Source organism: Leiobunum rupestre, chromosome 2 (genome assembly GCF_980474605.1).
Source record: "Leiobunum rupestre chromosome 2, qqLeiRupe1.1.hap1, whole genome shotgun sequence".
In the NCBI taxonomy this organism is placed as follows: domain Eukaryota; kingdom Metazoa; phylum Arthropoda; class Arachnida; order Opiliones; family Sclerosomatidae; genus Leiobunum; species Leiobunum rupestre.
In genome coordinates, this window is record NC_143385.1 from 67605845 (window position 1) to 67631475 (window position 25631).

The 25631-nt window shown below is 37.2% G+C and overlaps 1 protein-coding gene across 1 annotated transcript in view; it reads right to left on the reverse strand.

Annotated features, from left to right (window-relative positions):
• Positions 1–25631, reverse strand: part of LOC149958848 (mediator of RNA polymerase II transcription subunit 13-like) — a 63086-nt gene that overhangs the window by 7003 nt on the left and 30452 nt on the right. Inside the window, exons 3-9 of the mRNA XM_090166246.1 lie at positions 5411–5504; positions 3640–3866; positions 2754–2939; positions 1094–2319; positions 663–1009; positions 353–584; positions 32–280 (exon numbers count right to left, since the gene is read on the reverse strand). Coding sequence (XP_090022372.1) covers positions 32–280; positions 353–584; positions 663–1009; positions 1094–2319; positions 2754–2939; positions 3640–3866; positions 5411–5504 — 2561 coding nt within the window. The remainder of the gene's footprint in view (positions 1–31; positions 281–352; positions 585–662; positions 1010–1093; positions 2320–2753; positions 2940–3639; positions 3867–5410; positions 5505–25631) is intronic.

The window sequence follows — 25631 nt, forward strand, 5'->3', positions numbered from 1 at the left end:
CTTTACTTGGGAAATGCATTAACATCCTTACCATCATATCACTACTACTATCATCGGATGAGGTATCAAATATATTCTCTAAGTCATTATCGGTTACTCTCAAGTCCTTTACATCAGTAAAAGTAGCCGATTTGTTGTTCATGGTAGCGGGAGAAGCCACTAAGGTCTGATCATTAAGAAATGGTTGTTTTGGTGTAGCTTCGTTCGATGAAGGAGCTCCATTCTGGGTAGCAGGATCAGGTGTTAATGAGACGTTGGGATCCTTACCTTTTTCCTCCTCCTTAAAATAAACATTCTTAAATTAATTATTTATTCTTGGCTATCGAAAACTCACACGAAACGATTTACTTACTTTAACCACACTATCATTCCTAGTCCTAAAACTGGACCCAGTTGTTGGGGCATCTTCGTCAAACTCATCATTAAACTCATAAGGGTCTTTTGGTGGCGAAGGTTGACTGTCCTCGAGTTGAGAGTTTAGATTATCCCGTCTGTAAGCTTCAGCCGCATAAGGGTTGCTTGAGAAGAAGCCAGTGGGTAGAATGTTACCAATACGCTGTCTTTTCCTACCACCATTACTATCCCTTTAAACGTTTAAAGAAATCTTTAATTACAACCAGCATCATAGCTTTAATATTCTAGTCTTAAGGTTCATAACATACCAGGGGTTGATAAGCAAAGAACTATAGTCATAAAGTAGACCATTGCGTAAGTCTTCCTCATCTGCATCTTCGTTGACAATGGCAGGTAATGTTGGGGGTCGTTTTAACCCTTGCACAGCAACTACATTTTTGTTTAAATTGTTGGGAAACGGGGATGCAACGGCTGTCGATGTGGAATTTACTGCATTAGACGGAGCTGGGGTTGAAGGGGCTGCTGTCATAGTTGTTGCTGAATTCGATGCATCATCGCTTTGCGTTGTTGAAGTTGGTTGCCAAACAGAGGGGGAGTTTTCCGCTTTGCAATCGCTCATTAAGTTAGATCCAGGAGTTTGGTATGGAGATAGTATCTGATTATGGTGTAATTTCCAATTGTTAAATGACAATACCACGGGAGATATTTTAATTAATGGGTAGTTTATAACCACGCTTACCTGGTCTGGGGTTATCTTCTCAGTTTTTATGACAATCTGATTGGGATTGATGGAGTCAGAGACTGACATTGGGCTTTGAGACTGGTTTAATTCCTGAGATTCAACTTTCACATCCTCTTCTTTCAAGATAGGCGGGTGAGGAGACAAGGTGGGCATGGCCGGTTCCGACGTTGAGCCACTGTTCTCCATGAGTAATCCCGGGGTTGCGGAATGGGGCGATTCCATATTCCCGTGAGAATTCATTGAGGTTTGCAGTTGTGGGAGACTACTTGGCGTCGGTGCCCTCAAGGAAGGCAGGATGCCAGTGCTCATACCACTCTTGTTGAACTGGAATGGCATTGAGCTGGCGACCGCGTTCGACGGGTGCGGACCAATACCGTTCGTCACTGGGAGCGCGTTGTTTGAGGAGGGATTGGTCGCGTTCGCATTGTCTCGATTGTCCATAGCCAGTCGCGAGGTGACCGAGGTGGCGCTTTGGCTGTCAATTCCTTTCAGCGAGTCCAGAATGGGACTGCGTCTGTGGAAAGGGGTCATGCCCTTCAGACGCGGAGATTTCTCAGTTTTGTCCCCTTTCTTGGTCGACCCTATGGAATTACTCGTTGTAACGTTGCCAGATCCCGAACCACTGTCCTTGCTAGTGCCGCTAGCACCCGCGCTCGAACCTTTCCCGCCGCTCGAAGAAGCGCCGCTTTGTCGTCCTTTAATCTTGCACCGGTAACAACCGCAACTGGACCGCGTCGACGGGTCGTGAAAGTCCCAGTGCCCGACCGCGTCGTCCGGGCTGGCTTCCGGTGTCAAAGGTTGGGTGGTGGGCACCGTGGTGTCTTGCCAGACGTTGTTTTTCACGTGCAGTAACACGTTCGTCTGATTAGCGGGCGTCCATTGACATTGTTCCGCGACTGCGCCGTTCGCGTTCTGGTAAACGTCCACGTTGGGTTGGTGTCGAAGGGCGCCGCCTTGATTGGGGTGAGGTGGCGGTCCGTAGCGATACAAACTGGGATGAACGGCACCGGGTGGTGGTCTGTTGACCATTCCTCCGCCCACGCAGCAGCCGTTAGCTTCGGAGGGCGAGATGGGCGGAGTCAGGACCCCGCCCATAGCCACCCCCCTCGCTTGACCAGCTGGAGCCCCAGTACTCATTGGTAGGGCGGCTCTGCCTGGGGGCGGATCGTCCTCGCTTTCAATCACAAATACGTAGCTGGAAGGGTACCTGAGTTTGGTTCCAGCTGAAATTGATAATATACAAAATTACTCCGAAAAATAGGGATAATGTTTATCAGGCGTAAAATTAATGGTGCAGGTCTCAGTGCGACAACTTCACTAACTTTTTCTATACAGCAACAATTTGAACCCAATCTGGCTAAAGCTACGAAGCTATATTACTCTTATAATTACTTATACAAAATGAGTGAAAAACCAAGCCAGCAGCTTTCATCAGTGGTTTGTAACTGGAGCCCCACCTTCAAAGTAGTCTGTTCAAACGCTGTTGGCGCCATCACTAATCGGTGGCGACAACTAAAACATAGAGATGGGGCCAAAGGCGTTTGATAGCCTCCTTTGGGCTCCTAACTACTCTTGTAGCCTTTATTTACTCCACGGATAAACAGGGAAATTCTGTTTACTTTGTATAAACCCGACAATATTTGAAACGTTGACTTACCAACGACGACTTCGACGGCATAGGGAACTTGACTATCTTCTCCCAAGTAGTCTTTACCGGGCGATTCTTGAACCGGGATGGGATAGAACTGCCTCCATTCGTTCAGTAGCCGTTGGGTCGCCGGGTCGTTGTCCTTGAAACTCTGACCCGTTAAGGTCCCCGCCAGCCCGTATGGACTCAATATTACTGCAAAGACACAATCGTGTTAAGAGACGTTCCAGTAGACATTTAGCAAGAACGTATTCAGGTGAACAGATAATTGTGACCGCAACTATAGCCTACGCATCGTAGCGGAGTGTTTTCCCCTCCCCCCTCTACTAGGAGAAAGTGGGAGGGATTACAGGCGGAGGGGCGTGGTTCTTCTTCGGGAAATCATATCTCTTCGCCTGAATACATTCTTGGTGAAAAGGTCTGATTACAAGGATTATATTATTAACATCTATTTGATATTTAAATACTATTATTATTAGTATTATTAACATTTAGTATTAAAATCATCGTTCGCTTAGAATCGCTTTCAAAACGACCAGGCGGGGAAGTAAAATTGCTCATATTTTCAAAAATAATGGGAATAAAATTCTAAATAATGTCAAATAATATTACTGTGTGTAAAGTAAACAAGATTAATAAAATGTATCCCAAAACAATTAGTTATTTTCAAATTTTTTTTCATAATTTGCAATGACGTTAAACCTTGGCTATAAGTGAACTGGGTTAAAGCGATTTCGCAAGTGTGAACCAAGAATTATCGTCGGCGGTCAAAACTGGCATTCAAACCCACCAAAACTGGGTTTTAAGCTCTAGTGTGACCCTGGCTTTATTAGATCAAAAAAAACACTGATTGAAACAAAGTGAATAGTAGTTTTGAATGAAATGAACCAGGCACCTTTGATTCCTGTGCTGACCCCTTGCGCCGCTAGAATGCATTGCCTGGACAGTTTGTAGACGGCAGGGTGGTGGCGGACGTCCACGCTGGCGCAGATGGTGCTCTCGCCGTGGATGAAGAAGTTCAGCGAAAAGGTCAACTGGGCGCTTGGCGTCGGTTGGTCCAGCTTCTCCCTGGGCTCCGTGAACCACTTCCCCAGGCGCGTGTAGCCTTTCGCTAGCAAACACCTGCGCAACAAGAAATAAGCTTCGTTAAAAAGTCACGTTGCAGCCGATCGAGACCGAGATTGGAAGTTTATAATATTGTTACATAAGTGTGATACTTCCTATTCTTCACACGCAACAGTTTTACTGAGAGCTATTCACGACACAGACTGCATTACGGGCTTTGTCGCCGTTTTGCGTCCGCTTGCTAACGCGTCACACGTAGCCTTTGACAGCGCCTCGCTAGGGGGAGATTTTCTTCTTGCGATGACGAAACTCCGTTACTAGCTCTCAGTAAAATATTCCCCAGAGTGACAAACTTATATAATAATATTTTTGGCTTATGTAAAATCTAATGTTACGAAAAAGTGATATTCGAGAATATAGTGAATCGTTGCTTAAAAAAAAATCGAATTTCAAAACATTTCTATAATTTTTCTTAAAAATATTTCAATAGAAAAAAGGTGAGTAGGAAGGAATATTTTTCTTGAAGCAAGGAGACAAACCCACAAAACTAGTTAAAACTTGACTCATTTATAGGCCAAAATTTTAAACAAACCATAGAATACGGTGATATATTGATACTCTAATTAAATGCGTAAATGTTATATTTATAATATTGCTATATTATAATTAGATCCTCTTACGTATAGACGAAAAATCTAGTTTGTTTCTGGCGCTTTAGGAAATACTAGCCAAAATGGACTGAACACAAGCCGAATTTCTAAAACCGAAGAATAGTGCTATGTAATTTTTAAGAAGGATTTCTTTGGTTTAGTAGAAAGGTTATGGAATGGCCAATTGCCGGGTTGCCACAGTTTTCCAAATTAAAATTTCCTGACTTTATCTTATGACATAATTGGGCTATTTTTATCTATATTTTAAGGTAAAAGGCTTCCTATTTTCAATCAAAATTAAATTCCTCGACTTTTAAACCAATTTTAAAAATCCCCAGACTTTTACACCAATTTTAAAAATCCCCAGACTTTTATACCAATTTTAAAAATCCCCAGACTTTTATACCAATTTTAAAAATCCCCAGACTTTTATACCAATTTTAAAAATCCCCAGACTTTTATACCAATTTTAAAAATCCCCAGACTTTTATACCAATTTTAAAAATCCCCAGACTTTTATACCAATTTTAAAAATCCCCAGACTTTTATACCAATTTTAAAAATCCCCAGACTTTTATACCAATTTTAAAAATCCCCAGACTTTTATACCAATTTTAAAAATCCCCAGACATTTATACCAATTTTAAAAATCCCCAGACTTTTATTTTTATACCAATTTTAAAAATCCCCAGACTTTTACACCAATTTTAAAAATCCCCAGACTTTTACACCAATTTTAAAAATCCCCAGACTTTTACACCAATTTTAAAAATCCCCAGACTTTTACACCAATTTTAAAAATCCCCAGACTTTTACACCAATTTTAAAAATCCCCAGACTTCTCATTGTGGCAACGTTGTATTGTAATGGCTCTAAACTTACCAATGATAACAATCGAGGAAAATTGTCACGGTCGAATAAGAAATGAGAAATAAAAAAAAAGTGTCATACCTTTCAATAAGATTATGCAAGGCTTTGAATAGTAGACATCTGCATTCGTAAGATAAGCCGTGCTCCCACGATCCGGGCGGTTCGTCGGGATCCCCTGGCGCCAAACAAACAAACAGTCAGATAAGAAAAACAGACAACGTCTTCACACTAATTGATCCTTATTACCGCATTATGTCGAGGGGGGAAATAAAATTACGCAATAGTAGGTGCTTCCTCGTAGCAAAGATAATTTAAACTTCGGACCCTAGATTCGAAATCACTCTCTCGCGCGTTGCCGATAGCGTTTACCCACTTCCCGCCGGAACTCAGAAAAAATTCGCTCCAATGGTGGCGCACTACTGCCATCTAGGGATAGAAACTAATTTTTTTTGGAAGTTGCGGTGCGTAATTTGACGCGTTTTGCGTTCAACTCGAAGTTTTAAAACATGATGGACCACAATTATAGCACTAAAAAAGTTTCAAATCGAAAGAAAAAACCTAGACTTACTAAAGGTGAGTAATATAATCTTACAAGCGATTCAAGCATAATTTGACTAAACTTAATAGTTCATTCAATTTCATTTACGATTTTAATAGGGTTCGTGTTTAACATCGACATTCTTAAGGAATATTTGCCTGAAATTTTAGAAATTCTTCAAGATTGGCATCATTACCGAAAGAAGATATTCAAGCACCAGAATTACCATTTGTTAAAGTAAGTTTTTATTGGAAATATATGATTTACAATTAAGCGTGTTTCTATAAATACTCTTGTTTTAAATAAAACAAATCTAGGCCTAAATATGGCGCCTTACCGCAACCGATGTAGCCGATTTTTCTGAGGTCACGTGCCGGAAGAGGCTAAACCACGGCCAACTTTGATCACGCGCTGTTCGCGCTACTACGGCCAACACATTCGTCGAAATTCCGCGAGCAAGGATTTTCCCCCTATAAACTGTACTATAATGTGTAGGAGTTCAGCGCCACGCTCGGTGGTTATATTGTCCCCAATGTAAAAACTATACTAAAAATAATAATCCGCTAGGGGCGCTGACGTCATACACATCTTTTGCTCATAGGTTAACACAGAAACGTCAACGAATGAGATGGCCGCTGTAGCGCGAGAGATGCGCGAGAAATCAAAGTTGGCCGTGGGTAAACGCTTCGTAACAAAACCGTGAATGGGAAAGCTCTCAGTATTCGAATCTAGGGTACGAAGTTTAAATTATCTTTGCTCGTAGCTAAGCTTTAGCATTGCTCCCAATTCCCTTAATGTTCTAACAGCAAACGTCTCCCTTCAAATCAATCAACCCAGTCTTCAGGGTTGCTACAATATTCTCAGAGATTCAAATTCCCTGACTTTTTAAGCCCAAAATTAGACATTTAACTTTTACATTGATCAGAAGTTAATAAATTAAATCAACTTCAGGGTTGCCACAAAATTTTGAGATCGAAATTCCCTGACCAATTAAGTTATTTTCCCTAACTTTTTAAGGCCAAAATTTTTATTTTAATAAATTTAAAGGGACTTATATTTCAATAAAAAGGTTATTGCAATGTTGAAAAAATTAGCCAAACATTCATGGAAATAAATAATAATCATAGAATTAGTCATAGGTCTAGAGTAAAATTACCTTCAAAAAGTGTCAAGATAAAATTGAATTCCCTGACTTTTCCCTGAATTTTTAAATATTCTTAAAATTCCATAACTTTTAGGCACATTTTTTAATTCCCTGACGTGTGGTAACCCTGAACTTATATTTCAGTACAAAAGTTATTTAAACGTTAAAAAACCTTTCAAGGATTTAAATATTAACAGCAGAATTTGTCATAGATCTAGAATAAAATTACCTTAAAAGAGTGTCAATATTAAACTGAATTCCCCGACTTTTCCCTGAATTTTTGGCCCATTTTTAAATTCCCTGACTTTTCCCTGGCGTGTGGCAACACTGGTCTTGTATCTCAGGGTTCATACAGCTATTGGCAACCCGATTTCCCTGATCAAGCCAGGTTTTCCCAAGAATATTTCCCTGATACTTCCAGGTGCAAGATAAAATAAAACCAAGATTTACAGAGTAACTCATTTCATGATACCGTCGCCGTTAAAACAAAACCACGTAACTTGAGATACGTGGTTTTGTAAAAATTGACATATTTAGATTCTACACCCCAATTTACGTATATAACATTAAAAAAATTAATAGGTTGCAATTGAATTTTTTTTTAAATCGAGAAAACATTTAAACGTATCTTTGATATTCACAACGCATTTCGCGCAAAAGCACGTATCTTGCTTATTTTCAGCTCCTATTTCACTTCATGACGCAAAACCACGTATCTCTAACAATTCCCCTTTAGCAAAATATTTTTAAATTAAAATCCTCATAAATTCCATATTGAAACGAAAATTATTTAACTATAAAATTAACTCACATGTAAAAACCTAACACGCGATTTCCCAATTCCCTAAAAAATTAAAAAAAACATTTTTCTTAAAATAGGCCACCGAAAAGATACGTGGTTTTGTTTTAACGGCGACGGCATAGTCATTTAAGTTAAATTGGTTCAATATCATAATATAAAAGAAGAAATTAAATCAAATATTTAATAAGAAAAACTTATTGGTGTAAATTTGTATTCATTGGGGTAAATTTTCTGATATTCCAGTTTTTCCAGGTCTGTATGAACCCAGAAACTGTTCAGAGATTTTCCTAAATGTAGTAATACCCTGGTAATACACTTGTAAAAGCGTGATATTTCAAAGCGCGCGCTGTTTAATATTTCAATGTCCAAGGGTTCGTTCAATTTGCACGCGTCTCATGAAACAAAAAAATGCGCGCGCTATCAACTTTAGCTTTACAAATAAAACTAACATAAGCAAGTGACTATTTTATTCAGTGACAATAATTATGAAATTTAGTTCGGTGTTAATTTTCGATAATTATCATATTTATTGGTATTATGTTACTTATGATAATAAATAGCTCAAAAAGGCGAATCGTCTTCATTATCCCTTCCAAATTTCAAACTGAAGTATTGGAACCAGCAATTTGAAGATTAAATGAAAGCGTTTGTTGTATTTCATTAAGAATGATACAGCTCTAAATAATTAAATTTATATAATGGTTTACACTTATGGATATTGAACCAAGCGTAAATTACGACTTTGCAATCAATTTTACGCTTTTCATACGTCGGGGACAGACTTACGAAATTATTTTACAGGGAAACAAACATTAAATGGGTTTAGTTTTAACGATTTTATTTATACCTGATGGAGACAATTTACCATATTTTGTCGTAACAAAAACACTATTTTAAGAGATAGTTTATTAAAAAAAACTATAAACAGGAGTTAAACTTGAATAAGCAGGGTTTTCTGATTTAAATCAAGTGATATTTAGAAAAAAATCCATGATTTAAATCAAATGATAATTAGAAAAAATCGTCGATTTAAATCAAATTATATTTTGAAAAAAAAAAAGGAAATTATAGGAACAATTTTAATAAAGATAAATATTCCATTTAATATGAAAACTTCACAGACCTCGTGACTAAGTTAATGTATTAATTTATTAAAGTAATATTACATTTTCATTTTAAAACCCCAGCCATCCGTAAAAGTCAATAATATTAGTGTTTTAGTAAATGGCTAGCTGTTTTTGAGCGCCTTCTATCGAAATTTAAAACTATAGGAGATCGAAATATAGGAAAAAATATAAAATGTAGGAAATGTTCTAAGGCTGTAACAGAGTAGAAACAGCTTTTGTACCATTGGGTCGATTCTCATTCAACCGACATTTTGTTTACTCACAAGTGAAAGCATGAAACCTAACCTAACTTCTATAAACCTTTTCGAATACACGGGATTCGACCCAATGGGATTGCAAAATTAGAATTCGATCAATTGGGAAAGTATATTTTTTGATTCGATCCATTGGGAATTCGACCCAATAGGATTATATTTGTACACGAATTATTACTTCAACAAATATACGATATCTATTTGTACACTTTACTTGAACAAATTTACAGCCACCATCTTAAGTGTTCGTATAAAAGAATTTAGGTCAATGAAACTAGAGAAACGAGAAAACGTTTACCTTAAAAACTGGCTCTATATAAGCGTACTAGGTTGGATACCACTGACTTACTAAAAGAATTTTTAACAAAATGTTTATTTTTAATTTTTTTTTCAGAAACTCTTTAGGTGGAAATCATTGAAAAACATTTAGACGTGGAGTGAAATAGTTTACGTTTCGACGCACGTGCTTTCTATTTGAGTGGAAATATTTCGCGATTCTCTCGTTAGAGGCGCTGGCGGGCGAGGTTATTTGAAGAATTTGAGTTTTCCTGATTCGGGTCCAGTAGTTTCCAAACGTGCAACTTCAAAGTCGCGTGTTCAAATCGTAATTGAAGTTTATAAATGGTACTTTTATCGGAAGTTAACTAATTTAAGAAGTGACTCTTTAGGATATTTTTAACCAAAATAAATATGTTTGATTTCAACGCTGTAAAAAAACGTTTAAAAGTTACCAGAATGTTTATGGAACTAACATTATAATCACCGAAGCCTATAGTTAAATGTACCTTAGTTAAATTTAATTAATCTAACATTTCCTTGACTTCTTACAAATTTTTAGAATTTCCTAAATTCCTTTAAACGTTTTACAAATTCTTAAAATTCGATAACTTCTCCCTAACGTTTTACAAATTCTTAAAATTTGATAACTTTTCCCTAAAGTTTTACATATTCTTAAAATTCCCTGACATTTTACAAATTCTTAAAATTCCCTGACGTTTTACAAATTCTTAAAATTCCATAACTTTTCCCTAACGTTCCACAAATTCTAAAAATTCAATAACTTTTCCCTAACGTTCCACAAATTCTTAAAATTCAACAACTTTTCCTAACGCTCCACTAATTATTAAAATCCAAAAACATTCTCCAAACGTTCCACAAATTCTTAAAATTCCCTGGCGATTTACAAACTCTTAAATTTTCCTAATTTATACCTAACATTTTACAAAATCTTAAAATCGTCTGAATTACTCTTGACGTTTTACAAATTCTTAAAATCGTCTGAATTACTCTTGACGTTTTACAAATTCTTAAAATTCCCCGACTTTTCCCTGACATGTGGCAACCCTGTTAAATTATTTACAGGTGGCGTAATGGCCAAACTAAAATGGTACACAATTATCCCAGTCACGCGTTATTATATAATGCTTTGAACGTACGCACTAAACGAGGAGAATGCGTGAGAGCCACTCATTAAACTGTCGACAGCCCAAAATCATAAATCTGATATATAAGCCCGGATTCAACCCAATAAAATGATAATACAATATAAATTTTATAAAAAAAATATACAATTTTTTTAATTGATTTATAAACATGCATCTTTTTCTCGACAAATCAATAATTTGAATGCAGCGGCAGTGGTAAGGTAAACTGAAATTTAAATTAAATATAATTAATACTTGTAATTTAGTTTGTTCTGAATTGACAATATCTTTCTACATTTTCATAAAAACATGGAATTGTAATAACAGATGATTTATAGAAATCATTTAATTGTAATCTGATTTTTTAAACATTTAATTAAAATCTGATTTTTTAAACATTTAATTAAAATCTGATTTTTTAAACATTTAATTAAAATCTGATTTTTTAAACATTTAATTAAAATCTGATTTTTTAAACATTTAATTAAAATCTGATTTTTTAAACATTTAATTAAAATCTGATTTTTTAAACATTTAATTAAAATCTGATTTTTTAAACATTTAATTAAAATCTGATTTTTTAAACATTTAATTAAAATCTGATTTTTTAAACATTTAATTAAAATCTGATTTTTTAAACATTTAATTAAAATCTGATTTTTTAAACATTTAATTAAAATCTGATTTTTTAAACATTTAATTAAAATCTGATTTTTTAAACATTTAATTAAAATCTGATTTTTTAAACATTTAATTAAAATCTGATTTTTTAAACATTTAATTTAAACCAGTGACTTAAATCTGATTAATTTCGCTTGTAATATATCTCATCAAAAAAGCAAAAAAGGCCGATAGGCCTTTCAATAAAATAAACTATGCTTGCTGAACTTGCTTTTATACGCGATTTACGAGGTAACTGCCCCCTTTTTGGAGGCTAGTGCTGTGGAAGCTACCGGCTTCGATGCACCGACAAGGAATGTCAGCCAATGAAAAAGGCGTGCCGACATCTTATGACGGCGCCCACAGAAATGCTCTCGTAAATCCCGTATTCGTCACGAAATACGTTAAGTTCAGTTCAGAATAGAGTGCCACGTTTTTACTTTTATGTCCAGGGCTTTGCGTAGTAAAACGTCATCGATACGTCACCCGTAACGCAGCAGCAACATCAAAACAATAAGGCCAATGTTACTTTATAGAAAAGTCTTATTAAATATAATTATAATTTAAAAACAATTTTTTATATGTAAAATGTTATGAAAACTCAGGTGTTTAAATGTCGTTTACGCTTACATAAAGAAATTCGTTTCGAAAAACTCCCCCCCCCCCCCCAACAAAATAGCAAAGAATTCTTGAACCGTGCATAATAAGAGTCTTCAAACGCGGCAAAAATATCCACGTTTAAAATTTTCGTTGAAAGGATTTTTAAGATAAGAAACCAATTTAATGGACGCAGACTTAACCTCGGCCCGGCCTTTGATACCATAATCGTTTTGGCTACCTTAGATTATTATTATTTTTATTCCAGGAGCTTGGTTTAATGGAGCTTTGGAAGAGTTAATAGCCTCTATTAGGAGCTTTCCTCCACCTGGAAATGCGGACATTTTAGAGCGCCATTTCATCATTGGGGGCCAGCCACAAATTATTTGGACGGCGTAAAAGGTAAGGCTTGCAGAACCACAGCCAATTACCCCCAAACATGTATAGCAATTTGCAATTATAAGGTAAAAAGATCGAAATTATACCAGTTTTAAAAGTACCGATTTATAGCAGTTTTGTAGAGACCATAAAAACGATTCAATAGCAGTTTTATAAATCGGTACTTTTAGTCCAATAAACCTGCTTTTTAATCTTTACTTTGATTCCTACAAAACTGTTATAAATCGCTACTTTTAGTCCAATAGCAGTTTTGGAGGGATCAAAGTAAAGATTAAAAAGCAGGTTTATTGGACTAAAAGTACCGATTAATAACCGTTATATTGGACTAAAAGTACCGATTAATAACAGTTTTATTGGACTAAAAGTACCGGTTGATAGCAGTTTCATTGGACTAAAAGTACCGGTTTATAGCAGTTTCATTGAACTTAAATTAAATAAAATATTATGTAAAATAATATATAAATAATAATCAGCTAGGCTAATGCCCAAGGCAGCACCTCAGGCCTAAGTCATCAAGCGCCATTTAAAGCCATTAATTCAGGTGGCCGGGTTACAATGCGTAGGAGGGTGGTGGCAAGCCCTTGTTGCCATGCCAGCCAACAGCTGCCTACACTCACTATTACCGTTTACCTCGATAACTTTCAAATTGCCGATCTATAGCAATTTAATAGTGCTTAAATTGCAGATTTATAGCATTTTGTAACTAAAATGTCTGATATTTATTTATAGGGAATTAGGGGTAAATGGTTATTTATAGCAGATTTATACGGATAAATAGTAGTTTAAAGATAAAAATGCAATTTAAAGCAGTTTATAGGATACATTTAAAGGAAGTATAAAATTACATATTTACGATGGATCACCTAATTTAACATTTCTGCCACCCGGTTTAATAATATACGGCGCTAGTTACGTTAAAAATTAGTCGGACGACCAGTGAAATTAACGAAAGAGAAATTCTGATCATTTATTTAACCTTTTTATTAGGTTACCTAAATTCTTTCTTATTTTGTAGATTTTGATATGAAACGACATAATTGCAACCGGTAAAGCCCGAAAAGTTCCACAAATATCGGAATACATTGTAAATAGTGAAAAAATTATAAATTATAGGAGTTGTTGGTTACCCTGACAATTTATTCAATTTGAAAATATACTTACGTGAAAATTAATAATCAAAGAGCAATATTTTAACTGGGTTCGTACAAAATATCCGGAATTAAATTCCCTGACATTTCCAGGTTTTCCCTGACCAAATTGCCAAATTTTCCCTGACCATTTTTGTAGAAAATATGAATGGTTGGAGGTAAAAATCTTGAAAAATATTTATTATGTATTTTTAATAAATCTTTCAAAAATTCATTTGCCTGATCTTTTTGGGACCATTTTCAAATTCCTTGACTTTTCCCTGACCTTTTGGAAACATTTTCAAATTCCTTGACTTTTCCAGGTCATATACGAACCCTGTTTAAATCTAGTTCAATTCCAACACTACTGACAAATCATGAAATAAAATAAAAAATGTAAAGGTATGGAAAAAAACCGCGCCTAAATTCAAGGTCGTTTTGGCGAACTAGTTAATCACCGAGAAAGGCTCAATATGAAAATGCCTTCCAAAACAGGTTGGTGTGATAAGTACGAAAGTTGAAGAAAAAAGGATAAATTAAACCCTTCTATTTCGTGTACATATCGTGACATTATGACCTTTAAAAGAATGGCACCCATCACCCTGGAAACGGATCCCCCCCCCCCCCCTCCACCACGGCAAAACAGCGCTCCCCCTAGCGGCCAACCGCGTAGCTATCTACCGAGGGACCTAAGTCACGTGGCATTGGAATATCCGTTTGAGATGCACGAAGGAGCGTCTGCTACGTTTTATAAAAATACCAGATAAATTGGCAAATCGAACATCCACAAAACGTTGGCCTTAGGCAGGCTTGCCACATAATTCTCAGATTCAAATTCCCTGGCCATTTTAGTTATTTTCCCTGACTTTTTAAAATTAGATAGTTTTCAACTTTTACATTTATCAGAAGTTAATAAATTAAAGCAACTTATATTTCAATACAAAAGTTAATTCAACATTAAAAACTTTCAAGGATCTAAATAATAATAACGGAATAAGCCATAGATCTAGAGTAAAATTACGTTAAAAAAGTGTTGAGATTAAACTGAATTTTCTTAAATTTCCCTTTCTTTTTAAGCCCATTTTTAAATTCCCTGACGTGTGGCAACCCTGTTAGGTCACTTTTTTTATCGGTTTCGCCAAAGGAAGGACATATTTGCGCTTCGTTTTCACGCCAAAAAAAGGTCGGGGTCGTCCATAAATATTTTACCCTCTTGAGTGGTTTGTCAAGAATGTATTTATACTTAGAAAGAGTAACCATGTGGCGACGAATCAGCGAACAGAGGGGGAAGGAAATACGTCACTGGCGTGTACTTCAATGACGTCGGAAGACGTCAGTGGTAGGGAACCAATGAAATAACGGCCTGATTGGGATTTGTGATTAGGGGGAGGAGCTTACTGTTGGAGCGTCGTCTTAATCTTGGATTAACAATAGTAATGCACTACTATTGTTTATCCAAGTCTTAATATAGTCATTCTCCCAATAATATAAATAAATTCTTGGTATTGGTAATCGATAAAATTGACGTTTTGATTTTCCAAACACCGTTGATCGTCCTGTCTTCGATGTTTATTTATTTAAAAGCGAGGGGCAAACCACATAGAATTCATTTCTGTAAAAAAAAAATTAGAAACCTCTAATAAAAAGCCGAAAACGTCGAAAAAAAAAAGCTGGAAAACTCTCTAATAAAAATCCGAAAATCCTCGAAAATATCCCAGAAACCTCGAAAATATCATTATTAGTATTATTAGAAATCAGTAATCTGTCGAAAATGTTTTTCGAAATGACTAGTCACACCGTTTAGTGGCCGGTTAAAATGATGGAATATTTTACAAAATTAAAGTCTTAAAAAAAATACGGAAATAAGTCCTTAGAGAATATAATTTATCAAGCAAAAAAGAAAACGCTCTCGCGTTTTGTTTACATAAACATTGAGAAGCTTCTATCGAGTCGAGTGCCTCCGCGAAAGAAAGCGCGAAGGTAGAAGAACTTAAAAAGTCGCCAGCAAAAAATCCTCCCTTGTACGTCACATCAGTCGCGTTCCGTAATTGGTCAAGACGAATTCGACGTCAGACTCCCATCCCCGATGACGTAAGAGGCCTAGAATTCGAGATAGACGTAGTTCGGCGCGCCGCACGAGGAGGGTTCCCACTGTTGCCGGCCTCACCTGATAACTCCCTCCGAGTCTGTCTCGAAGCCGTCCCCCCTCAAACGCGCGCTATCGGGTGAAGAGGGGAAATAGACGGTCAGGGAGGGGCGACAAATCCACTTAAAGGCTAACCGATAGTCGGTAATAGGCAGTGGCTCCCCCTACAGAGCTAAAGTCGTACTCGACCGGTAGAGGGAGGGGGGGCGAAACCAGAGTGTATATATATAAAAGGCGAATCGGCAGGGGGAGGGAATAAGACGGGGCGCCTACGGAGATTAATTACATGTCGGAAAAATCTCCCCCTTCAGTTTCGCTGTTTCCGACCCCTACTAACAGAGGGCGCCGCTAGATTGTGTGTAGCAGAAACGCGCGCGGAGAAAATAGGGAAGGTCGTCTACAGTGATACGCGTACATTATTTGTAGCGCGCGGGAGGGAGGGAAATAGGAGCGCGCGCGCGGAAAAGGGGGGGGGGGAGAAACCGCGCGCGCGCGGGAAACAGAAATGACTCTCCCGCGCGCGCTTTTTCGTATACGTTGAGCGCCCGGGGAGAGAACGCAATGAGATGTCGACCCCCGTGCGCGCGTTCCAGCAAAGCCCTATTTTATACAATCATGAAGAGTCACTTCATGATTGTGAACTTTTGATATTGACGGATTTTGAAATGACGTTTTAGCGCGCGACACTACAGGTACATGTCTTGGGCACACATCCTTCTTTTGCGTGCTTTTTTTACCATAACATGTAGAGGTATTTTCACTCGCAAAATGAATTTTAAAAGTCGTCAATTATAGAGGTTAAAACGGCTTTATTACGTTACGCGCGTTTTCAAACACCTGGAATTGATTGGTTGAACAAGCACGTCCTGAATAAATGTTTAAAACAACGTTTCGAGGCGAAACTTATTACATTTGAAGGACAATTTTTATAAACGGTTACCGTAGATGCGTTGATCAACAAGTGGATACGGGATGCGACCAGTTTTTTAAGAACAAGGTCTTGTAAGAAAATATCTTAAAACGATAACTCTTCGAAATGGTGTCAATCAAAGTGAAAAGCTAAATCTAAATTCCGGTTATTTTACCCTATGATAAAAGGTGCAGCTAATCGTAATTAACAATAAGATACTTCAATTTAATGTGAATTAGACTAATTTTTTCCCCTGAAAGGTTTAAGAGCTACAATTTTGTTTTTAATTTTAAATGATAATTTTTATTTTTAATGTTTCAAGGGCGTTGAATTTTTGGAAACTCGATCTAAATCACCTTCCAATGTATTTATGAAAACGTACCGAAGTAGTTTCTGTAGCAATGCCAAATCAAGTCAACCCAATTACAAGTTGCAATTAAATTTAATTAGGACTAATTTAAATTACGTTTTCAATGAACGCGAATTATACATTTGCGGAGAAAAAGCGCATAAAAATTTTAAAAAATCACAAAAACCGATTAAATTTAAAAAAAAAACTCATTGGTTCCTTAAAACTGACGGTTCGTGGAATATGACGTATTTTGCGTCAGTCCCAACTCCGTGACGAAAAACGCGTCATCAATTTGGGGGGTGGTAAACGCAAGTTACTGAAACGCGCGAGAGCAGCTCCGGCAGGCGGCGCTATCAACCTAGTGGTAGATGATGCGGATCAATACGGCTCCGGAAAAATAGGCACCCAAATTCCTTCTAAGGCAACAACAAATAGGCACCCCAAAATCTATTTAAGGCTCCGGAAAAAGAGGCACCCCAAAATCCATTTAAGGCTCCGGAAAAATAGGCACCCCAAAATCCTTTTAAGGCTCCGGAAAAATAGGCACCCCAAAATCCTTTTAAGGCTCCGAAAAAATAGGGGCCCTAAACAAAACTCCAATCCTTCTACTAAGGCTCCTACAAAATAAAAATAAGGGTCACCCAATCCAGAAATCCTGGCCTCAAATAAAACGCGAAAAACCATTTATTTACCAAAAACGCGTAAAATAGTCGTACAGATCACGATGTAGGAATCGTCCCTCGTGCGGCCACTCTGGGCGCAATCAGGCTGTTTGTCGGGTCGCTAAAGAGCAGCTCCGGCAGGCGGCGCTATCAACCTAGTGGTAGATGATGCGGATCAATACGGCGGGGGATGGAAGTCAAATGTTCGTCCCAAACATCGTTTTCACGCCGCCGAAAGACCTCCGCCGCTCTTCGCGCGACGACAAATTAGATTTTGGCACACACGCAGTTCCTCCTTAGTCCTAAACACTCGCAATCCGCCTTCCGGGCTTTGCCCCTTCAGAGTGTACCTATTTGCGTGTGTAGACCCCCCCTCCAATTCTAATTTGATCTTCGCAGCTAGACTATACACACGACCCTGCTTTGTGGTCCGCCGTTTAACCTACGCTCTTCCCTTCCCTGCTCCACACTCCCCCCCCCTAACCAATTTCCCGGACGCTTAAATTTTCCCAAAATGTTTTCATTTTTTTAAAACTGTATTTGGTTTGTTTACGTTATTTTGACACTTGTTACGTAGTAACTGTCGCTAAAATGGACTTTTAATAAAGATATTTCGCGAGAACGTTTAAAATTTATCAATTTTTATGGCCCCTTTTCGCAAACAATAAAACGTCATATTATCACGCTGATATCTATTTCAATTTACATCTGGCGTTGATACAGTTTTTAAGCTAATATAGGAAAAGATCCCAGCCAATAGTACTCAAACATATGTATGAATTACAGGATATAAAAAAACAAATCATATGATAGTTAGAGGATTAAATGACCAATTTAAAGGGTAATAACAGGACTAAATGACCAATTAAAGGGTAATAACAGGACTAAATGACCAATTAAAGGGTAATTACAGGACTAAATGACCAATTAAAGGGTAATTACAGGACTAAATTACCAATTTGAAGGGTAATTACAGGACTAAATTACCAATTTAAAGGGTAATTACAGGACTAAATGACCAATTAAAGGGTAATTACAAGACTAAATGACCAATTAAAGGGTAATTACAGGACTAAATGACCAATTAAAGGGTAATTACAAGACTAAATTACCAATTTGAAGGGTAATTACAGGACTAAATGACCAATTAAAGGGTAATTACAGGAATAAATGACCAATGTAAAGGGTAATTACAAGACTAAATTACCAATTTGAAGGGTAATTACAGGACTAAATGACCAATGTAAAGGGTAATTACAGGAATAAATGACCAATGTAAAGGGTAATTACAGGAATAAATGACCAATGTAAAGGGTAATTACAAGACTAAATTACCAATTTGAAGGGTAATTACAGGACTAAATGACCAATGTAAAGGGTAATTACAGGAATAAATGACCAATGTAAAGGGTAATTACAGGAATAAATGACCAATGTAAAGGGTAATTACAGGAATAAATGACCAAATAGAAGGGTAATTACAAGACTAAATGACCAATTAAAGGGTAATTATAGGACTAAATTACCAATTAAAGTATAATAACAGGACACAACATTTTATTTAAGGATAATATAGGAAAAATCTTTATCATATACTGAATATTATAATGAAGCTAAATAAATGATTTCGGAGACGTAGCCTAACTCAAACTTATACAGGGTTCATTAGCAAACCGATTTCCCTGATCAAACCAGGTTTTCCCACGAATATTTCCCCGATTTTTCCAGGTGCAAGATAAAATAAAAATAAGATTTACAGAGTAACTTATTTCATGATTGACAATTAAGTTAAAATGGTTTAATATTAATTAAGAAATAAGGAATAATTTTCTTCTTTACAGTCACACGGCCAACTATGAACACGAGTTACCGAATCGAAGTTGGCTGTGATATGGTGGTCACGTGATTTTGTTTTCCCATTTTAACAAGTTGGTTATGACAAATTTACTTTATAGTTTCGCCTCAGCCGTGTTGTTTCCGCGTCTTGTTTGAAAATAATAAGGCAGCACTCAAGGTCAGACGGCGCGCTTCGGGGGTTAACATCTGTTCTCACCCCCAGTCGTTTGTAAGCTCAGAGGATCGGTGAGAGACATTTTTAGCTCCCCGCCCCATCTCCTATATACTGTAGACATAGAAACCTTCCTTAGTCTACACTGTAGAGAACGGCGTGTCTAGTAGCAAAACCTTGTAAACGCCATTTTATTTATAATAAGATTATTTCTAAGACCAATTTAGAGAGTTCAATACCATAACTCCATCAGGAAAATTTTCTCGGGGTGTAAGTGTAACACTTTAAGAAAAATGATTTTCAGTATTCCGAGGTGGAAAAATTGTGGATAATTCCCGCTTGTGAATTTAGTGGTCAATCTGGACAAGTGGCCAATTAATATTTTTACCACAGCAAATTATGAAATAATAAAAAAAATATTTTAATACAAATTTCAGATATAGGCTACTTAAGGCATACATATATATATATATATCGTCAGATTCTGATTAACATTAGAATAACTTCTTAAAAATTTATTTCCAATTACTTTTTAGGCTTTGAAAAGCAATTTTGCTTTATTAGCAACTATTTGCCACTGGCCTGGACTTTTCTCCAAAAAGGTGGATTTTAGATGATTTTAGAAATTTTGAAATCAACCCGAAAAGTGTGCACTGAAATTTCAGAATCAGTTATAACTTTTGAGATTCAAAATCCCGTACGCAAAATTGGCAAACGTCAGACCCCTCGAGGTATGCAATACCTGTACTTGAATATCTAGGAGCAACAAACACAGCACTGCCCACACAAGGAGAACGCAACCCGTCAAAAGTCGTGCATTTTCTTGCGTACAATTTTCATTGGTTTGACGCTTTAGTGCCTGCTGCCGTCGGAAATTGTCTTCCCCCCGCCCGTAAAACGTTCAGCGTAAAGGTTCGTCCAATGAAATTTGTACACAAAACTGCGTTAGCGTGTTTATAGGCTAGCTGCGTTCTCCTTGTGTTTGTTGCTCTTAGTTGAATATACTATCTCGAAATATGGCAAAATTGCCGTTTACTAGGTTTTATCCTTTGTACGGCCTAGAGGTACGTAACGCTTGTTGTAAGTGGAGAGCCAGTACCGCTTCGTCTTTCCGGTAGAGGGCGGGACAGTCTCATTTCTATTACTTAACTCGGGTCGTTTCCTAGATAATATCGAGGAGAAGGGGGAGCGAAGGGGTAAAGTTGGCTTGGGATTGTAGCCGGGCCGAGTGTCAGGTGGCGATGGTTCGCTTGATTTGTAGTCTGTTCGGCGGAATGAAGCGACGCCATCACACGGGAGGTTTGGGCCTTTGCCTGGCGTCATTGTCGATCCTGCGCGCCGAGATCAGGCGCTCTCGGCGGAATAAAGGCGGATTTCTAGTAAATCTCGATCCCTGTAGACAGCGAGGGACAATCCATTAATAGTCCCAGTCGCTTAACGATTATAAATTCAATTCATTCATTTCATAATTGATTTTTTTTTATCGCGATTAAAAATAACGGCATGCAATTTGTGCAGACGATTTGATATAAATTTGCCCGATTTTTATAAGATAGGGCCTATAACGTTCCGCGGACTTTTATTTATCTTATATTATCCCGACATTTTTCTACCAATTCTTAAAATTACCCAACATTTTTCTACCAATTCTTAAAATTGCCCTACATTTTTCTACCAATTCTTTAAATTTACCGATATTTTTCTACCAATTTTTAAAAGTGCCCGACATTTTTCTATCAATTCTTAAAAATACCCGACATTTTTCTATCAATTCCTTAAATTACCCTACATTTTTCTACCAATTCTTAAAATTGCCCGACATTTTTCTATCAATTCTTAAAATTGCCCGACATTTTTCTATCAATTCTTAAAATTGCCCGACATTTTTCTATCAAAAACCCCGTAAAATTATCCGACCAATCCAGAAATTGATGGTACTGTGGCAACCCTGGTAATTTGATTAAAATTATAATTTAAACCGTTGAATTGCAACAAACATTTATGGTACTTAAATAAATTAAAAAAACCTTCGATATAAATGAAACCCCCTGTTATAATCAGGGTTGATGATTTTATTTTAAAGTTTTACGCGTCTTTATAATTTAAGTTAAGATGTAAGCTAAAATTTGAATTAATATTAATTATATTTAATTACTAATTATAAACTAAAATTAATTTTGTTTGCTAGAGATCTTACATTTTCCTAAATCAGGGTTGCCACAAAATTTTCAGATTCAAATTCCCTGACTATTCCCTGATCATTTTAACCGATTTTCCTGGCATATTAAGGCCAAAATGTTTATTTTATATTTTACTTTTATCAGAAGTTAATAAATTTAGATGAACTTATATTTCAGTAAAAAGGTTATTGCAATGTTGAAAAAATTAGCAAAACTTTGAAGGAAATAAATGATAACCATAGAATTTATCATAGATCTAGAGTAAAATTACCTTAAAAATAGCCAAGATAAAATTGAATTCGATGACTTTTCCCTGAATTTTTACCAATTCTTAAAATACCCTGACATTTCCCTAACTTTTTGGGCCCATTTTTAAATTCCCTGACGTTTCCCTGTTTTCCCTGACGTGTGGCAACCCTGTAAATAGATTGTAGCATATTTTAAAGGATTTAAATAAATAATTAAAATTTCTTGTTAAAATATGTATAATTCCAATATACTAAAAAAGCAATCGCAATTAAAACGTCTTAACTGAAAAAAAAAGAGCAAAGACTAGACGAGAAGACAGATGAAGTCAATTAACCGTCGTCAGCCCGGCACATGTATCACTTTTCGGAAATATCAGCTTCCCTTTTCATTTTTATTTCAGCCGGCGACAACTTCACCTGTTAATAGAACCGAGGTCCTTTGAGCCAATTGACTCCGCCATATACACTCGCCTCCTACGGGTCACCTGACACCGTACCGCGTATATCCGGTACCATACCCCCCGCCTTCGTAGTCGCTATTAGGTAGCCCTCGCGGAGTTAAGACCCAACAAAACGTTTCCGGCATCGCTGTCAGGTTAATCTGTGGGCGTCGACAGGCATATTGAAGAAGAAGAAAAAAAAAGATTATAGGAAAAGACGATCGTAGCGTAAAAGGCGCGCTGCGATTTGGCGTCAAGTTAAGCGCGCAACGGGTTGGGAAGGCGGGGAACCGCGAAACGAAAGGAAAATGGGAGACGGTGAAGGTCGCCGGGATTACCAGTACACGGCAGCCCCCCCTTTGCCTTCCCCCTCACTGCCAGGTTACCTTGGGGAAAGGGGAGACTGAGGGTTTCCAACCCCCCTTTCTGGCTCTTCCTCGGAGGCTATAGAATGGATCAATAGGAGGTTTAGTAGGCGATTTTCTCTCTATTGGGAACGCCACCGCCGAAGCCAGCACGCGGTCATCTCCGCCCCTCCAACCTCGCCCGGAATGTTCTTACCGAGATCGCGAAAACAAGACCGTCGCGGTGCGGCATAATAAGGACTGATTTAGGTTGCCGAGAGCGTACAAGCTTGACGAAATACTTTCAGATTGGAATAGGCGAAATTATCAAGTCGAGGGTGGTTGAAAAGTTGGTAGTACCGTGACTTTCTGGAGAACTGCAGCGCCATCTATCCTAAGAAATATGAACTTTTATTCACTTTATTTAGCTAATGGTGGTTGAAATTTTGATTGATCTAAATTATCTAATTATAATTATTATTTAAAACATCTTATAATAGAGAGTTGGAAGTGAATTGGTTATCTGCAGTGTCTGGAAGGAATTTTTTTCTTTATCGTCGCACGGCCAACTATGAACACAGAGTTACCGAATCGAAGTTGGCTGTGATATGGTAATCATGTGATTTTGTTTTCCCATTTTAACAAGTTGGTTAAGACTAAATTTACCTTATAGTTTCGCCTATTTGACGAATAAAAAAAACCATTCAAATATTGTAACCGTCGAAAACTGGGTCTAGAGGAAATCTTAGAGGGAAGGGACACCGTGATTGGTTGCTTTAGATCCTAGTACACGCATGCGCATTTGCCATTTTTATGTTTTTATTTTATTGAACATGGCTGCCCTTCAAAACATATTCACAAAAGGATCTTAGTCATTGATCTCTTATATTTGTTTGGAAACTTCAATGGATTATCGATCATTATTTTCAATAAACTGAAATAGACGGAAAACCATCATGTATCAAATACGTTGAAGGTCTAATTTGAAACTAAGCCAAAATTAACGTTTAAAAGAGCTCTAAGCCTTTGGATTTGTTATAGCAGACGAACTTTCAAAAATCGAATTTTAATGGGAAAACCTTGAAAGTAAATATTTGTTTTGGCCATAGGTGGCACTAGCGTCGGGTCCACGTCACATTTCCCCCTACCCATTTCCAAAAACAAACCTTCCTTTGGGAAAAGGACTGGCGAGCTTGTTTATTTTTTTTAACCGTCTATTTGACGACTTTTACAGATTTTCACAGAACAACTGCGGAGATTTTTCGTAACTAATTTAGTGAAAATATTTTTTCCTTTTTCAACGAAATTAAATTTCCTGCCATTTCCATAATTTTTAAAATCAACGGAGTTTTACATTCAAATTCCCTGATAGCATACATCTTGGATTAATAATAGTAGTGCCTACCTGGATATATCACTTGAAAAAAAACCTGACCAGCAAATGGCTTTTGCGACAAGAGCGCCGCTTCGGCGAAGTTAATGGAGAATTTCCGAAACTCCCGTAACACGTAGCCTTCTACAAGGCAGAGCCCGTAACAAACACTTAGCAAATTCATTGATTTTTCCAGGAATTTCAGTTACTGTGACAACACTGTCACCATACAATTTTAGCATACACTCTTCAGGTTGTTTAAACTAAAAAAAAAACCTTGTATTGCAACGTGGGATTTCATACAAATTTCAAGAAAAATTTAAATGTCCCCGAGTTATGACTTTTTACAAATTTCCTAAATTCTGACTTTTTAAAAAAGATCTATTTTTAAATTCTCGACTTTTTCTGCTTTTTCCGAGCTGACATATTCGAATCTTGGATGAATAATAAAGCTAACGTACGCGTTAGCTTTATTATTCATCCAAATTCGAACCATTTGCAAATTCACCGACTTTTCCCTGACGTTTTGGGACCATTTTAAAACTATATTTCAGATCAGGAATCCATACCTCTACTTGGAATGCTTATCCTGCCGTATCGCGTATGGTAAGATCACTGCGCGCGCTCCTCTCTCACGTTGTTGTTTGTTAAGTTAACACAGGGACGTCAAAAAAAAAACGTCAGCCACATTGAGACGAAAATCGGCCGCGATAAGCATTCCAAATAGAGGTACGGATTCCTGTTCAGATTTTATGGTAAAATTTGTTATAGACTTATGTAGTGTTGTTAATTACAAGAATTAATAAAATGCGGAATAATTTACAGAAAATTTTCCTATTGAAATTTTTTAAACTTTTTATCGATATAAAATGTCTAATATCAGTAAACATACTACAAAACATTAATAGAGTTACATTGTTAATCAGCTTAAACTAGTCTAGAGGTTTAGTTTTACTTTCAGATTCGAAACAATTAGGCGAAAATGCCGCTTTATTTAAATTTGCAAATAATATTAGACTAATCATGCAATTAAAATTTTCCGGAAAAAAGGGCTCGGTTATTTTCCGTCTTACAACACTAGACTTATGGCACAATGTCCCGACCATGAACAACGGCAAACACCACAATGGGCTCAAAACATAACTTCTCTCCCCGCAATCCCGTCTATTTCGGGGTGTCGGCAAAAACGCTCCGCCGGTGAACGCGGGGTCGGCAGCGTGAAAAACTAGGCGAGCGGGAGATCCTCTCCATCGCGTCGAGTGACGAAGGGGCGCCGGACGGATAAACTTTCTCTGATCCCTGGATGCGAATTTGCGGTACGCGCCTCAGTCAAGATCCCCCCCCCCCAGGAGGCTCTATTAACTATTGTCAGCCTCCGTTGAACGCGCCCAAGATGCGCCGGTCATAGCCTTCGCTTCGAGGGGCCATCCTATCAGGATACTTTATGGTCTGGTTTTAATGGTAACACGCCGGATATTTCACCTACTTTTCCCAAGGATATTTCACCTACTTTTCCCAAGGATATTTCACCTACTTTTCCCAAGGATATTTCGATATTTCACCTACTT